At 35.9% G+C, this 18,109-nt stretch overlaps 1 protein-coding gene across 2 annotated transcripts in view; it reads right to left on the reverse strand.

Moving 5' to 3' along the window:
* The window catches only part of ZNF385D (zinc finger protein 385D), a 158,254-nt gene that overhangs the window by 57,590 nt on the left and 82,555 nt on the right, over positions 1–18,109 (reverse strand). For both annotated transcript variants that reach the window (XM_021388265.1, XM_021388266.1), the window contains one exon: positions 1,200–1,362. In XM_021388265.1, the coding sequence (XP_021243940.1) occupies positions 1,200–1,362 (163 nt within the window). The remainder of the gene's footprint in view (positions 1–1,199; positions 1,363–18,109) is intronic.

Consider the following 18,109-nt stretch of genomic DNA (forward strand, 5'->3'; position numbering starts at 1 on the left):
AATAAAATTGTTATGATATAAATTTCCATAAAAACATAAGCTGCATATTATAGATATATATGAATGGGAGAAGGAAAGTGACAGAGAGAGAAAGAGCGAGAGAGATAGACATATTGGTATCTGTCTGTAACAAATATAACAAAAATGTAACCTGAAGTATTACATATCTGCAAGGAAGTTTTTTGTTTGTTTTTGCAATAATTCGTTAGCGCACAACTGTTTACAGTGCTAGACTTACTGAATCAGAAATGGTTGGAAATGAGCAGCTTCCAGAATAAGTAGAAAGGTCTTTGATTTTTCACAGCGTTAGCTTTTTTGCTGTTGCTGCTTTTGGCTTGTTTGGTGAAGGGGGGTTGAATATGACTAATTAGTCAAACTGTGTATCTTCATAGAGAGAATGAGAAAAGCAGTCATACCTTGTGAGATACTAAGATACCCTTCAATGAACTTGCAATCTTCCTTTGAAATTTCCAGTAGAATAGCACTACATTTAAAATGCAAGCTTAATCAAACCCTGTTGACTTCACCAAATATTCACATAGATTTTACTTGCAAAGGAATGCCTTTTACCCACTCAACAATTTAAAAGATATGATTTCATTCTGAAGACTCATTTAAGCAGAATAATTGTAATCAACAACACTTACCTGATTATGTGGAATAGAGGTTATACTGCTATTTTCCAGCTCAAAACCATGCAATAGCCACTTTAAAAAATAATGTAATGTTTGAAATTTATGAAAACTAGGTTTAAGCTAACAATGCTTTAGCAAGAGGCTTCTAGAAAGAGTTAGTGCAATTTGCTGCTTTATTTGTGGTTAAAAGAAACATGCCATAAATAATAATTTATAGACAGGTACTGAGTATAGGCTATGAGGTTTAGGTCAGTTGATATGCAACAGTTTAGCTGTTATAAAAAATAATCAAAATGTAAGTATTGCATTCTATCCTAAAAGAATGACAAGCCTCTTTTCATAAAGAGAAATCAGTTGCATGACTGTCATACTCTCACCAGCATACCAAAGTACTAAAAGAAATCAGTGCCACACAGAAAAAAAATGGATCAAGCATGAGTCAATGTGGCAAGCACATAACCAAACAGACATGGAATTAAGGAAAAAAAAAAAAGCAAAACAAAGCAACAACAATAACAACAACAACAGAAAAAAAACAACCCACAACAAAGATTGTCGCTTAACCTGGTTTGTCAGAGCTGGTATTGATGGTATTGGTAGTGATGGAAGTGAAGGTAGTCTTTGCGCTGTCCTTGGTAGTAACAGATTTCTGCTTATTTTTCATGGCTTCCAGTGCTTTGAGCTTCTTGGCATGTTTAGTGCCTTTGTAGTGGGCCGCAGCCTGGCTCTACAAAGGAGAACAAAATGAACCATGCAATCAGGCTCATTTCTAAACTGGCATTCTCTGTATTAGTACAAATACAGACTACCTTTCAATAATGGGTACCATTCACATTATCCAAATGGAAAATTATATTTAGAATGATGCTTGGAAAACAATGGAAAAATTACTTAAGCAACCTCTATTTGATGAATACAGCATATTACTGTATGATATATTACTTCGAGACCAAAAATAAGGATGATTTAGTCTAGCATGCTTAAAACACATATCTTCATTAGTTTTTCTATCAAGAAAATTTTCGCTTTTGCATTAAACTAAAAATTATTTCTCAGGTAATGGGGAAGAAAGCACTTTGTACTTTTCCAAATTCTATTAAATACTAGGTATTTAGCTAAAGCTTCTTTCAAAGAAGAGTTTATACTTAGCAGTGGTATCAGGAACTTCTCAAATGGAAAGTAAAGACTAACAGTTAAGAGCAAACCAAAAAACTCCAAACAAACCTCAAACCAAAAGCTACCATGCCCAAACAAAGAAAGCAAAACATAAATCACATAAATCATCCTCTACAAAGCCCATCACCAAAGACCTAACTAAATGTAAGGCAGATGTGCAATTCTCTGTCTGTAACAAATAAATAAATAATTTTAGTCCACCTGCTACAAAAGGTAGCATTTGAAATTCAAAGCCAGGAGCATCCAAAGGAGAAACCTTACACAAGTACACTGTCAGAGTGCCAAATACGTTTTGGCTATCTGACATCATTAAGCTAAAATGGATTTGTATGTGCATTGCTATTGAGATTTATGTATTATACTGAAAGGATGTTCGTTATTCTAAAATTTAATAGCAAAAATTTTTCATTTAATGTACATTGCAAGTACATTTTAGTGGTAGTAATTCAAGAATAATACTAAACCTTACCAAAAANAAAAAAAACAACCCAAAAAAACCCTAAACACTGGAACTAATAAGAATATTCAGAGCTTTTTTTTTTTCTCTAATATTTAAACTTTTATAAGAAAGATAGTCTTACTGTTACTAAAATAATAATTGTATAAATTCCTTATAATTTTACTGCTGAAATTCAAACTTAATTAAAAATAACTCCTTTCTTACTTCAAGAAATTTATAGAGAATCTCAGATCATCCTCAAATTTAACTATCACAGAACCGAACAAATGAAAAGCAACTATGCTGGCCCAAGGACACGTAAATGTCAGTATTTTGTTTCTGACAAGAAAAATATATCAGATGCTTAGATTGAATATATAAAGTAAATGCGCTTCATTGTGTAATCAGAAGTGGAAATAAACATATGTCATTTAGTAGTTGCTAACTCAAGGATCAAAGGGATAAAATGACACAGTTGCTTGATTCACTAAGCCACTTGCACAGGTAGAGGACTCCTGCATTGCCTGGCATCTGTTAATCATTAGATTTTTATTTAGTGCTGCCTGTGCTGAATTCTGAGAATAGAGGAAGTTCTAGTAAATATAACAAGTATATATTAATCTCAAGATTTATGATTTTCAACATTCAAGAAGTTCTGATTCCTTCCAGAAGCCTGAGTTGTGGGAAGTTCAAGGTGAGGAGATGAGAAGTGAGATAACTGATTTAAAACAATAACCACATATACACATATGTGTATATACACACAGATATATGCTCTCATTGTATATTAAGATGCATCATTCAGTTTGGTTGAAATGCCAGTTTCTCCGTATCTAAAATAATGGAAATATTGTAGTAGGTACCCTTATTGAAAGAACACTGGACAGTGAAGTTATTAATTAGAAACAACTTGAACAGAAACAGCACAATCATGCACCTTTTACAATTCAGAACACATAACATTGAGACAAACTGTAAGCCAAATACAAACAATCAAGAGATGTTAATTACTGTTAAACTGAAAGATCAGTGTCAGCTTATGATGATGCATTAAAAATGACATTAAGAAGTACAGCCTTATGATGAGATTGTGTCAACTGTATTTATTGTTTCTAGAGTCAAATTTAATTATCAGACAGCTTCTGTTTCAGAGTGTAGTTGTTTTCCCTAACTGATAGTGTCATTCTTCAAATACCAGAAAGGTAGTTAGAACATGATCCTAAATACTGGATTATGAATATTGATCTTAGTTTGATACACAGCTCAATTTTCTTCACAGAATTACTGGAAAAACATCCCAGGTTTATGCCTCCTGTATCCACAGAATTTACTCAAAATTCTCACAGCTACAGCTCCACAAACCTCTACTTAAAGTGCTAGATGCACATGAAATAAAAAATAAAGCTTTATGTAGAAATGACTAAACATTCCAGTGTTCTGAAACATATGAACATAATTGTTCTGAAGTAGAAACACATTGCTGCTGTATAGAGTTGTCCATTACTCACTTCCCACAGACTGCTGCCAGTTTACGCAGCTTCTACTTAGATAAGATCTTTATGCCTTTTATAGTTCAAAGTTTAAATCCCCATTCTCTGAGGGAATATGAAGCCACCTGAGCTTGATAACTGTAGATGGCAGTTTAATGGTAGTTCTGTGTGAGAAGACAATAATTCCTAAGCATTTAACCTACTCAAAATTAATGTAAACTCAACATTTACAAATGAACTGGAATCCTAAATAAGAGTCTGTCATATTTCCTTGCAAGAGTGGAATAGTGGAAACATAATGAGTGGTGACTGTACCCTTTCACAAAGGTGAGCAGGGAGTCTCCTTCTGAAACACTTCAGAGCTCAACAATTGCAAAAAAACCCACAACGATTATATATATAGATTTTCATATGCATGTGTATATATATGTCTTATCAGGTTGTGTCATAAGTTGTCCTCCAACAAATTATAAGCAGAGGTGATATTCAGATGGGAAACTCTGAATGTACTGAACCCAATGGGAATCAAGGGAGAGTTTTGCTTTGCACAAAGAGGTACTGACTTTTATTATTGCTCATCTTGATGGAAAACATCTCCTTTAAGAAATAGTTGTTTGATCTAAAAAACAGATCTAAAACAGATATTCTCTCAAACGAAAGAGATTCAGGACAATCCCAAAACAAAAAGTCCCTGGAGAATACTCGGAAATCTTAGCCAAACAGTTATCCTAAAAGCTCTCTAATATTAAATTCTGTTTCTTTTTATGATTATTAAAAAAAAAAAGAATATCTTAAGATATAACTTTCTTCTTTCCATTAGTTTCCAACACAATATGTTGCTTCTCACACTGTACCTTTCATGTTTAATATTCAGTATCACCCCTTGCATTGTGAAGACAAGTCTCTGACACCTAGTGTGTGGACCAGTTTCAGTCTCACGATGAAACATGAGAAATATGTCAAATATTGCTGATTTAACACTACATTGAACTTTAAGAAACTATATCGACTCTTGAAAAGATGTCTAACAAGAAAGTAAAATGTATGTTACTACTTTGAATCTGAAATTGAAAACCCATTGATAACTACACTGAGAGCTCCAATCCTGCAAATTACATGTGGATAAAATTTGTTCTACACAAATTACTTCAAAACCAAGGAAACGGCAAGATGTCTAGATAGCAATTCACTTCCCAAGGTTATCTGTAAAGAAGTCATACCTATTTCAGTGGTACAGGTCAGTTTAAGCATGTCATTTGCAAAGCAGATAATTTCCTCTGCTTCTGCGCACATATGATGATTATTAATCTTACTAATCTATATATTTTCTAAACTTCACAGATTTCTAGAATATGAAACTGTATTTGCCTATATAAAAATATCTATTTATTATGAATTCACAGACACACACATATCATAAAAGAATAATCACTGTAGTCACAATTTGTATAGTTACATCTGACAGCAGTTAGAAATAACAGCCAGAGCCAAAACTCAGCTGCATTTTATTTTTTTGCCTAAGTGAAATTGTACTACAATTACTATAAGGACATCATATTACTAAGCAAATTGCAGTGAGTAAAGTACAATGAGAAATACATTATATATTTCAAAAAATCCAGACAGTATTCTCTTACAGATATCGCATCTGTACAAAAGTCCTCAAAATAAGTTTGTCAGTCTGACTAATTTACTCCAGTGAATCATACACCTTCTTACTTATATTCCTTAGGCATTGGTTCAAGAAAAACATCCCACTTAATTTTGCATGTCGAGACACTAAGGGATCTTACCCTATCTTCAGAGAATTTTCAACTTAGCAGCACTGCATCTTCCATATTTTTCATATCCATCTGGTCTCATCTCATATTACCAATCATCTTACAGATTGGTTTCCTGCCTCTTTCATTCCTTCAAGGCAATACCTTCCTAATAAAAGCAAGCTCAAATAACAGATTTTTTTTAAAGTACAATTGGTATACTCCATTGATTCTTCTTTGCATAAATTTAATCCAAATATCTTACACTCCCATCAGAAAATATATTATGAAAGCTGTCCATCATGGAGAATGCTATGTTCCTTGTTTTTAAGTGGCCAATTACTACTGTTAGGAAGGCCCATACAAGAGCTAAAAGGGGTGGAAAGTTTTCTTTGTTTTCTGAGATTTTAGCAGCTCACATTAGGTCTCTGTTTTTGCCAGCCACTTGATGCTACCTTCACTTCTGCTGTCACTCCCAGTACAACAGTAGCAATTTTGGCTAACACATCAGCAATTGATGTCAGCATCTCCCAGAGTAAGAAGCATAGACTATAGTTCCTGGTTCAAACTGAGTTGCCCACACAGGGCAAGCAGTAACCCAGCTGCGTATGGCAAGAAGAGAGTTTCTGCTCTTTGGTGTAACAAGGGAAATTGTTTATGAGATGCCTGTGCTACACATTACTTTAATCACCAAGTACAGGTAATCTTCCTGAAGTTGGTCTGTCAATAAATACTTCAAATATAATATGATAGATGCTCTAATCACAAAAGAAATTGAACTAAAACAAAAAGACCTTTTATTTTTGGAAAAGGCATCATACTGACATAAGTATTTTTCTAATGACTCCAAAGTTGCCAAATTGACTGCCAGTCTGGTGAGTCAGTGATCAAAGAATCACAGAACTGTAGGGGTTGGAAGGACCTCGGGAGATCATCAAATCCAATCCCCTGCTGCAGCAGGTTCCCCATAGCAGATTGCACAGGAAGACAACCAGGCAGATCACGAGTATCTCCAGAGAAAGAGGCTCCACAACCTCTTTGAGCAGCCTGTTTCTGTGCCCTCTCACTCTGACAGTAAAGAAGTTCTTCCTTGCGTTAATATGGAATTTCCTGTGTTCCAGTTTCTGCCTGTTGTCTCTTTTATTTTTGCACACCATCTAAAAGAGTCTGCCACCATCAACTTGACTTCCACACTTTAGATATTTATAAACACTGTTGAGATCCCCCTCAGCCTTCTCTTCTACAGATTGAAGAGTCCCAGGTCTCTCAGCTTTTCCTCTTACCTGAGATGCTCCAGGCACTTACTCACTTTTGTCACCTTGACAAAAGTGTCTTTTTTGAGCTGTGGAGCCCAGAACTGGACACAGTATTCCAGACGTCATTTCACCAGGGAAGAGCGGAAGGGGAGGATCACCTCCCTCGACCTGCTGGCCTCACTCCTTTTAATGCACTCCAGGATGCCATTGTCCTTCTTGGCCACAGGGCACACTGCTGGCTCATGGTCAACCTGTTGTCCACAGGAACACCCAGGTCCTTTTCTGCAGACCTCCTCTCCAGCAGTTCAGGCCTTAACCTGTTTTGATGCATGCAGTTATTCCTCCCCAGGTGTGGCACTCTGCACTTGCTCTTAGTGAACCCCATAAGGTTCCTCTCTGCCCAACTCTCCAGTCTGTCCTGGTCTTGCTGAATGGCAGCACAGCCTTCTGGTGTGTCAGCCACCCATCCCAGCTTTGTTTCATCAGCAAACTCGCTCAAACTTGTTGAGAGTCGATTCTATCCCTTCATCTTATCCATTGATGAAGATGTTGAGCAAGACCAGACTCAGCACCGACCCCTGGGGAAGACCGCTGGTTACAGGCTTCCAGCTAGACTCTATGCCACTGATTACAACCCTCAGAGCTCTGCCAGTCAGCCAGTTGTCAATCCACCTCACTGTTCACTCATCTATCCATGCCTTCTAAGCTTCATTACGAGGACATTGTGGGAGACAGTATCAAAAGCCTTGTTGAAGTAAAGGTACATAACATCCACTTCTCTTTCCTGATCTACTCAGCTGGTGATGACATCACAGAAGGCTACTAGGTTGTTCAAGCATGATTTCCCCCTGGTGAATCCATGTCGACTGCTCCTGATAACCTGATGACACCACTGTGCTCAAAGAAAGTTGTAGTATGCAGCAGACATTTGATTACTACCATATACATGCTATATAATCAGAGCTGAATTCTATGGAACAGTGACTAAACTGAAAAAACTCACAGAAAGTCTAGCAATCTTGAGAATCCCAACAATTGGGACTACTGTGAATATCTGTTATAACAAGACAAGGATTGCACAGCCGTTGGCACTGAGATGCATTTGATCTAGTACATAGGTAAGTCTTTATTTGAGGGTATTTTAAAATTTCAAATGTACATGTCTTTCAAGGCATACTGTTTTCTTTGCCCAGTGAGTACAGGCAGGAAATTCAGGACTACTCACGAGGCCTGTGCTCACTTTCTAGAACACAGAGGATCTTCATGGAATTCAGAGCTTTGCAGACTCCCACTACTAGAGCCAAACAAACTAAGCACCCATACAAGCCTTTGCAGAATAAGAGATTAAGTAAAGATATATAATGTAATTTTTTAAGGTGATGTCAGTACGATGACATGTTCTATATTGAACAAGAAGAGTACCCTGATTCCTACTAGATATGTGCAAACTGAATCTGCAGTCAATTATAACATAGATAAATGTTGCCTGTCATATTTTCTTCTTTCTGCTAAGCTTACCTTTATCTTCTGAATTGTGTCATTTCGAATTTTTTGCACTCTATTATCAACATCAGTCTGTAATACAAAGCCACAGAATTAATTACATTATGGACTAAGATTTAACCATGGTATGAAATACCAAGGATGTTTGTTCTTTCTGATAGGCTTTGAGAGTATGCTTTTGCACCATAAACATTCACTGATCAGTTTGCCTCTTTCCCTACAGGCAAATATACACTGATAGAGAAAGTACTGAAAAAGACTTTGGTGTAGAAAATAAGAGTCCTCCATTACCATGGCAGAAGAAAATGTTAATTCCCAAGAACTTAATTTTATCTCTTCATGGAGGAAAAAAAAAACAACCAAACAAAAACAACAATAAAAAACCCCACTTTCTGTTCTATCTGCTACTTTGTAAGACATCATTTTAATACACTCTTCAACGTACTTCTAGATTCAAGAATCAGAGAGGATGGGAGCTTTCTGAGCTCACTAGCTCCTTTGCATTAGCAAAGCTGTTCCAACCCAGTCTTTTTGGTCTCCTTTCAGTAGCAGTGAGAGATCGCTCCTGGAAATACTCTGCATCACATTGTAAGAGACTGGAATTAATGTCATTCTTATGGTAAAATTATCAAATCTATAGTAAAATCAAACATTGTCATTTTGGAAAGGAAAACCTTGTTTATCTTGGTCAAATAGTTGAGTTCAAAATTCACTACTTAATATCCCTTGTCTCATAGTATAATAGCAGACCATGCATATGCTTCTGTAGTTACATTACCTGAAATTATCTAGGCAAGGTACAAAAGGCTGCCTAGATATAACACACTTCTTTCTTCATTTACAGAACTTATACAACATCATAATATATATTAAAAAGGGAAGACTGTTCAAGTAATGATTTATTTCCCACATATGGCCTGATTCTCTTAAGCACAGCAGTACTTATTCAGGCAGCACAATCAAAGTTCATTGCAAGTTGAAGCTTAATAAAATTATTATTTCCTTTACCATCTATTTTGTTCTTTTTATTGCTAAGGAAGATGAAGTTTAGACTCATTTTTAGCCTGGCTTTCAAGTTCTTGTCCATTGAATTTTTTAGATATTGATTTTCATATTAGTAATGGTTGCTTTTGGGGGAGATTTTTTGATGAGGAGATGGAAAAAAAGCTCTTTTGAAAACTAGTCTTTATTAACCACTAATCAATGAAATTAATATTTAATCTGATCTTTATTAATTGGTAGACATTTAAGAACCATTTATTTTAGACGTGGTAAATCTTGTAGGGAGAGTTTCAAGACAATATTGAACTTGTTTGATTTTTCACTCAGATTAACCAGATGATTGATCTCAGATTAATTTTAGAATGACTAGGAAGATGGGTAGTCTATATATACACTTTCAGTGACTCAAGATAAAATAAATGAGATATTTATTCAGCTTAGTAAATATAATGTGTATGTTTCCAGTTCTAAATCTGGAACTAACATACTTGGAACTAAGAACTTGAGGAAATGATGTATGTGAAAATAATTGTGTAGAAATTTACCCCGTCTCACCTCCCTTAAAAGTAGACACCTACACATTTTACTTAATCTGCCAACTAGCAATTTTGAATGGTATGGTAATAGTGGAAATCCTAAAATTGGAAGTTGACATAAAATGCAGCTATGAAACAACAAAGAAAATAATATATCAACAGTGGTGGATGCACAGCCAACACTCTTTTGACTCTCAGTTTGTCACAGTTCACAATAGTTAATGGGAGTCAAGACTAGATATACTGTTACCTGTCGAGAGCCTCAGTTCATTTAGAAATATTACATTGACTGAGCATAAAACACTTTTCCCTCTGCATTCAGCTGGTGAACTGTTAACTAAAGAAAATTGAGTGGTGGATTTAGTATAGCTCCTTTGAGTGTTTTCACCTGCATTCTATTATCAACCACTTTTGAATGCTTATTTTCAGAACAGCAGTCCCATTGAATTCTGAGTTTCCAATTTTTTTGACTGAATTAAAGCATCGGGGAAGAATAGAGGTAAACAAGATAAAAGTACTACAAGAAATTTTACAGAGGGTAGGAAAAAAAATTTAAAAGTGCATATTTAAATTGCCATTAATTCAGTACCATTTGATTTTTATAATTGAAATTATTGACAAGCTAATATAACCTGCATGTATAAAATCACAAAAAAGTACGTGGAGATATTTTCACTGTGTTCTTAATGTACAGTCTTCACACTGTTAGTGAAATTACTGGTTTCAATAGTGTAGTTCATAGAAGTTTCCCAAAGTTTAAACTTGTTGATTCAACTTTCTTTTTCAACATTGAAAACATGTTGATTCAACTTTCTTTTTCTTCTCAAATACAGTTAAATTAATTTTTAATCTTGTAGTTTAAATTACTAATTGAATAGTTGTTTTAATATAAGTCTTCCCTGCATCCTTTACATCATAAGAAGAAACTCAAAACCCACAAACAAGAATCATTCACATCTCATTTCAGCACTGTTTTATTTGGACATGGCTGTAGTTAGATGTTCTCCAGATCCAGTCTCTATCCTGCTCATAGAAGGCAATAAGTATGTGTAAAATATGTGAAGTTGCCCACTGTGAAAAATCATCACACTTACACAAAGATAGTTTAAGGTAAGAACTAAGACTGAACATTTTACAGATTCTTCAGTTCTCCTCTAATTTCAAAGGGAATCCAAGCGTTTTAGGTTTAAGGAACTCCTAGAAGAGGTATTGTATTTTCTTAGAATAAAAGAACTCTCGGCCCCCTAGTTCCTAACTCATTTTGACCAATGTTAGAACTATGAAAGTGACCTGTGCAGTAGTTTACTGGAAAAATCTGACTGTAGGCTTATTCACAGAACATCTCTTTGGGAGGAAAGACATGGTACATAAAAAAGAGAAAAAGGAAAGAAAAAAGAATAAACATATTCTTTTCCCTAAATAAAGAAAATAATAAAATATGTTTCATGGAGGCAATTAATACTAATAGAAAATAAATGCTTAAGTGGTACTAAAAGCAAATTTGTATTAAAAACTACTTTTATCTAATGATCTAATTACAGAGAACTTATATATTTAAATTAGTACAGTTAAGTCACTTACATCTAACAGTTTTTTATCTGTGCCCACCAAAATGTTGGCATGGTCTTGAAATGATAAAGTATTATAGTCTGATAGGAAAAGGTTAATTTAACTTCACAGTCATGACCATGCCACTTGAAGAAATCTTGACTAATCATACAACATTTGTATGGAATTAAAGATTTTTCGTCTTTTTTTTAGAAAACTTTAGCCATGGACTTTTGATGATGTCACTAATGAAGAAGAGTTTATACTATCAATATTAACAAGCTATTCATATATCTCAAGGAATAATGAAGGATATTTAAGGTTTCTCTTTGCTTTCTGTATTTTAAAAAATCATGTAAAACAGTTGTCATTTCCGCAAACAGATCTACAAAATTTTGCTGTTCTGAAAAAAAACAGAATGAAGGCCCTTTCAAAGTTTTGTACTGAGCTTAGAACAAAGCATCACTCTCCAGACTTCTGAAGAAAAAGGAAACATCAGGGAAGAAATACTGAAAGTTCGCAATTGCATTTGTGGTAAAAAAAAAAAAAAAGGACCTACTGAAAAAAAATCTAAACATGCAGTAGGTAAATATAGCACAATGCAACCAAGCAGTCCTAAGAAAAAGTTAACATGTCTACCCTAGTCCCTACAGAATTACTTCTGGGAGAGTTCATTTCTGTAAAAAGTTGTAGAGATTCCTGAATCTTCTAAATAAAATTAAACTAGGGATTTTAACTTGACCACAAATAATGCACTGAGATAATAGAAAGCCCTCAAGCCTACACCTTTGATGTCTCATTGCTCTGATAATTCTCAGTATGCCTTGCAATACCTCAAACTTAACATGACGGAGGGCATCCTACTAAAAACCTAGCTAAGTGGATACAGATCTCACTAATCTAGTGGATTTGTAAGCTGATATTGCACATGAGGAATATGGACAGTTTAATAGATTTGGGGAAACCAAGCTTCAGGATACTTTCTAGATTTCTGCTATCACTTAGTACAGATTAAGCAGGAATATGGGAGAGCTGCAATTTTTACATTCATACCCTTATGACTTTTAAAACAGAATCCTAAGAAAAGACCTTCAATATACTATATTTAACATTACTATTAAATTGCATAAACCAGTAAGTGCTTTTTCCCATGAGTATGTATTAACAATTTACTTTTTGCAGACAAGTGCACAAATATGATTAGCTTTTGCAGATTGCTCCTTATTCTGTTACTGGTAACTAATTTTTATATTATTGCAGTGTAAACAGATGCTATTTTCCACTACATATTCAGTGGTAATGAGCTAATTCAATGTGTTAAAAACAACAAAAGATCTTAAAGAATGAGCTATTTACTTCAATAGACCAAGCTCCATTGAAATCTATGTTGAAATCAACCATGATAGGAAGTTAACAAATTACTCAAGAAGCTCTGCTGCAAAAGAATAACTTTGTTTAGTTTACTCATGCAAATACAGAACACGTTCTTTTACCCTCTCCACATGCATATTATTGATCAACTTCTTGCCCATTGATTTGGAAGCTATTTTTTCAGCTTAGCTAATATATTTCATTGCTTTTCTCATAATAAAAGGACATTTTAACAAACCTTTACAGGAGCTTTACAGCTGCTTCAGTATTCACTTCTAAGAATTAATTAAATATACAATATTATATACAATATAAATACAAACTATGAGCCATGGTGTTTCATTGCCCTTTGGAAATTGGAAGGACCTCTTTGCTGAGAGAAAATAAAAAAAATAGCAAGCATGTTAAGTTTAGATTGTGTGAGTGAAACCCTAGCTCCACTTCAGTTAACAAATATGCTGACATTTATTTCAGTTTGGACTGGTGACTGAAAGCAACTGTGATGCTCTGCATGGACCATTTTATCCTAATGAAAAGAATTTAAAAGTGGATGAAAAGTCTTTGACTAAGCCATGAAAACAAAATGTATAGCGTCACAGAAACACATCAGGTGATCAAGAAAAGTCATGCTGTCACCACAAAAACTTATATTGAACTTTGAATATACTATTTTATCATCTTCTCTACAGCATTTGCCTAGGCTGATCTATCTCATCTAGGTTGGTGCTATGTACTGATACCCTGCTGCCATTTTTATGCCACACATACATACAGCCTACAAAATTGTGAGAAAAAGAAAAATTGAAAACATCCAGAACAACTTAATTCAAATGGAGATAACCTGTTTTTTTTCTCTGCGCTTCCTGTCAGTTCCTCCTTACACTGCTAGAGACAACCACACTGTTGGAGTGATCCACACAGGAATATTTTTCTGCTGCTTCTGTATTAAAGCAAATGTGTTTGTGAAAATTATGCATATATATACATGGCTGTACACACACCACAAGACACCTGTCATCTCAACAGAAACATTACACTAGAAGGTTTCCAGTGCTGAGTACACTTGATAAATACACATATGTCCTGCAGACATCCAGCTACAAAACTAACAAAGACTCTCACATTTTTGTCAAAGAGATGTAATCTGTTGTCCTGCTTTTTTAATGGGGTTGCAAATAATTTGTGCAGCAGTTTATGGACAGTTATAAGGCCACAAAATATATCAGCTAAACTACATAATACTATCTAGGTAATACAACATCAGAATAAAGCTGATAACACTTAGAACTCTCACACTGGGCTGAATCTGTATTACTAACTTTCTATTTTAGAGTAATTTCCTATTTATGATCCTGGACCTAAAGTCATAGAATCACAGAATCATTAAGGTTGCAAAAAACCTCTATGATCTAATCCAACAATCAACCCATCATCACCATGCCCACTAACCATGTCCCTCAGTGCCACATCTACACATTTCTTGAACGCCTCCATGGACGGTGACTCAACCACCTCCCTGGGCAGCCCATTCCAGTGCCTGACCACTCTTTCAAAGAATATAAATATATTTAATATCCAACCTGAACCTCTCCTGGCAAAACTTAAGACCATTCCCTCTCATCATTAGTGATATGGGAGAAGAGGCTGACCCCCACCTTTCCTCAATGTTTTTCTTGTAGTGAAGGGCCCAAAACTGAACAAAGCACTCAAGGTGCAGCCCCATCAGTGCCAAGTACAGAGGAAGATCACCTCTCTGCTCCTGCTGACTGCATTACTTCTGATACAAGTCAGGCTGCTACTGGCCTTCTTGGCCAGCTGAGCACACTGCTGGCTCATGTTCAGCTGGTTGTGGACTACTACCCCCAGATTCTTTTCCTCCATGCACTTTTCAGCTCCTCTGCCCCAAGCCTATAGCAATGCATGGGGTTGCTATGACCAAAGTTTAGGACCCAGCACTTCATCTGGTCAAAGCTCATACAGTTGATCTTAGCCCATTGATCTAGCCTATCCAGATTTCTCTGTAGGGCTTTCCTAATCTAAATATACACAGTCCTTCTTATAATGTAAATATAAACAAAATGTAATAAAAATATATAGAATAATTCAATTTATCTCTCAAAAAAATAACAGCTATTCCAACAATGAATAAACCTTAGACAGACCAAAAAAACAAAACTAAAATATTGCCTTATAAGAATATTATGGTTGCTAGTTCAAACAGTAGATATGGAATAGCAAGAGCAGGTATCAAATATTGTGTTTGTAAAAACAGTTATTTGCTATTATCTACTGGATTGTGAAAAATTTTACCAGTGGGTCACATAAGTCTGCCTGAGACAAGAGAGGTACTATTAAAATTTCAGGGCATTTTCCTGGCTCTCAGAGTTCAGGGTGGCCCTAGTAGCTGGAACTGTGTTGCACCTGGACCTGCACGCTATTGTCCTCAGAATCTCAGAATAACCTCCTCTTAACTCTGACTGAAGTGCTGTTGTGTGTCACCTACTTTGCCAGACAAAGCACAAACTGGAGAAATGATCACCTCTTAATGACATACACATTTACTGAGTAATAAGAATTTTGAGCCATACAGTACTGTATAGCCATACGCATAACTTTACCCCAAAGAAGAGGTGAGATTACAGCCTCAGGTACCATGCAAGGCTCTACTGATACGGACCCTTCAAGAAGTCACACTGTCCAAACAAGATCGCAAAAGCAGACAAGGCAGATGCACAAATGATATGCACAATATGTGCCATCTGACAACTTGCAGTACTGTCACCTTTACAGAGGAACAGGACATGTAGACCAAGCTCAGGACAGCTGGCTTTAACACCAAGAGTCCTACTAAGTTCAGATAAGACTTAACTTCTAATTCTTTCCAACACTTTCTCATTATAGAGGGTTGAAGCTTTAATCTTTAATTCAGTGCTTCTTCAATTTCACTTTACAGATGTAATTTCAGCCTCAATGTTTTTGACCATCAGTCTCTGAAAAAAATAAACTGTACTGCATTCCAAATACAAACCAGTTATTTACTTCGAGCTCACAGTTTTAAGATGTATTAGCACCTTCAGGCTTATACATCTAATGGGCTTCCTCAGGCAGACAGCTGGCCAGCAGTATAACTGAGAGGTTTCAGGCTAAACTAAAGAGTTTATTAGTTTGAATATGGTAGCAGGATTATGCTAACAACAGATTAAATCTACAGTAGAAATATTTATTCAGTCAAGCATGAACATGTTTTCAGTCAGCGAAATGTAAGTCTATGACTTTTGCAGGTTCAAGTATCTGGGTCCAAAGCCCCCTGATATTTTATAGGAGAAACACTCTATCAGACAGACCACAGCATTGGCCCCGCTAGTCTTCTGATTTCGCAGTTTATTACTGCAGGAGACAGCAATGAAATTTATTGTCTATGGGAATCTTTGTTCCAGCTGTGCACAAACCTTTAATAAGATATTAAGTGCTGAGATATACAGGCTACACTAGGCAGGAATTTGAACACTAAAGTAATGACATAGGCAGCCTCCACCTTCAAAAGAGTTAGTCATGTATTTTTTTTGCTCCCCTTCTGTCCTGTCCTGAAGCACTATCCAGCATGGTTATACCCCAGTGTTGACACAGTCCTTTCCCCTTATCCACATTTAAACCAGTCTCATGTCTAAAAAGTGGTGGAGTCTATTTCTTTTCATTAAACAAACAGAAACAAAGAATGACCTTGTTACACAACAAGCCTGCAGAAAAGGACTCAGGCGTTCTGTTGGACAAAAAAGCTTGGTGTGAGTCAATGAGTACTTGCAGTGGGAAGGCCAAGTGTATCCTGGGCTAGGATACAGAGGAGTAGCCAGCAGGGACAGGGAGGTGATTGTCGCCTTGCACTCTGCCCTCGTGAGGCTCCATTCAGGCCAGGGCCCCCAGTACAAGAAAGATGTAGAGCTGTTGAAATGGGTCCAGAGGATGATCAGAGGTCTGGAGCACCTCTGCTATGAAGAAAGGAAGGAATTTTAGAAAATGACTTCAGATTTGATGTTTGTGATAAAATCACCATCCTATTGATCATTTGTGGTGCTGATAAAAGAGAATTATGCTGTTCCCCATCCAGAAGGCTTCAAGGGCTATCCCATCACTCACCACCTGGAAAATGTTCGAAAATACAGTGAAACACTAATGGCCTATGTCTTGTCATACAAACAATTCATGTTTCTATAAACAGCATACTGAAATGTGGTGAGCCTCTGTTAGCATCCCAACCAAGTAAAGTCCTGGCTTTTTACTTACAGTCCAAATCCATATGTTTGTTGTAAATTTAAGCTCTCCATTTAAAATGTATGTTTAATAATTGGTGGGATCCTTTTCTTGTAGGAAAAAAGTAGGAGTTATGCCTACAGAACAGAGAGATTGTTGTAACAGTAACAACAAATGGTTTCAAGATATGAGTTAAAATTCATAATCCAATTGCTGTAAGTGGCTATACTCCTCACTATGAGTCAGTCACTTAGTACTTTGTTACCTATTTCATGTCAGGAGCAGCCACAGTGAATTGCCAAGGTAATTTTATAAAAATACGGCAATGAGGAGGTGAAAAAACTGGAGAATAGGATATTGAGTGGAAAAGCAAATAAATATTTTTGGTCTTTATTTTCCTCTTCAAGGAATATTCAAATCAGCATCTTTTTCATATGTGTATATTTTCTGAGATAGAAAATATGTAATATATGTTATTAAAAAAAAATCTAAATTTAAAGCAGCTACCCATTTAAACCATTCTATAAGTGCTTCCATTTTTATTCCTTAGCACAAATACCAGAAAAGAGCTAAGTGATAGACTACAGCCATCTTTGCCTTCATGTATTCATAAATAGTATGGAGAGGAAAAAAAAATATTCATTAAGAGTGACTTTAGAGAAGGTTTGAACCCTAAGTTACAGCAAATGGAGGATGTCCAAAAAGACAGACCCCCTCCCAGTTGCAAAACAAGCCTTGTACTGGCCAGACTAATGTATTTCAGGAGTCTGCTCTCAAGACTTTCCACTCCTCTGGGCTTGGATACACTTTTTGGGACTTTGTCCATCTCTTTTAATTCAAGCAATATCTTTATGACCACTGAGCTTGAATTGCTCCTGGATGAGTCTATTTTAATCCTACTATTGACTCTGTCACACTTCTCAAGTCACATTTTCTGTACCTATACATACCACCATATCTCCAATTTTACTAATGAACTATGACACTCAGTTTTGTTTCCTTCTACGTAGCAATCTCCCATTCTGCATCATCACACTAGCTTTTCAGCACTGTTTATTTTTGTCTCTTCTCTTTCTCCCTCTCATGACTCAGAACAATTCACCTACTACAGACAACTATTGCAAAAACCGGTAATGTTGAAAGTG

Source organism: Numida meleagris, chromosome 2 (assembly GCF_002078875.1).
Source record: "Numida meleagris isolate 19003 breed g44 Domestic line chromosome 2, NumMel1.0, whole genome shotgun sequence".
Taxonomy (NCBI): Eukaryota; Metazoa; Chordata; class Aves; order Galliformes; family Numididae; genus Numida; species Numida meleagris.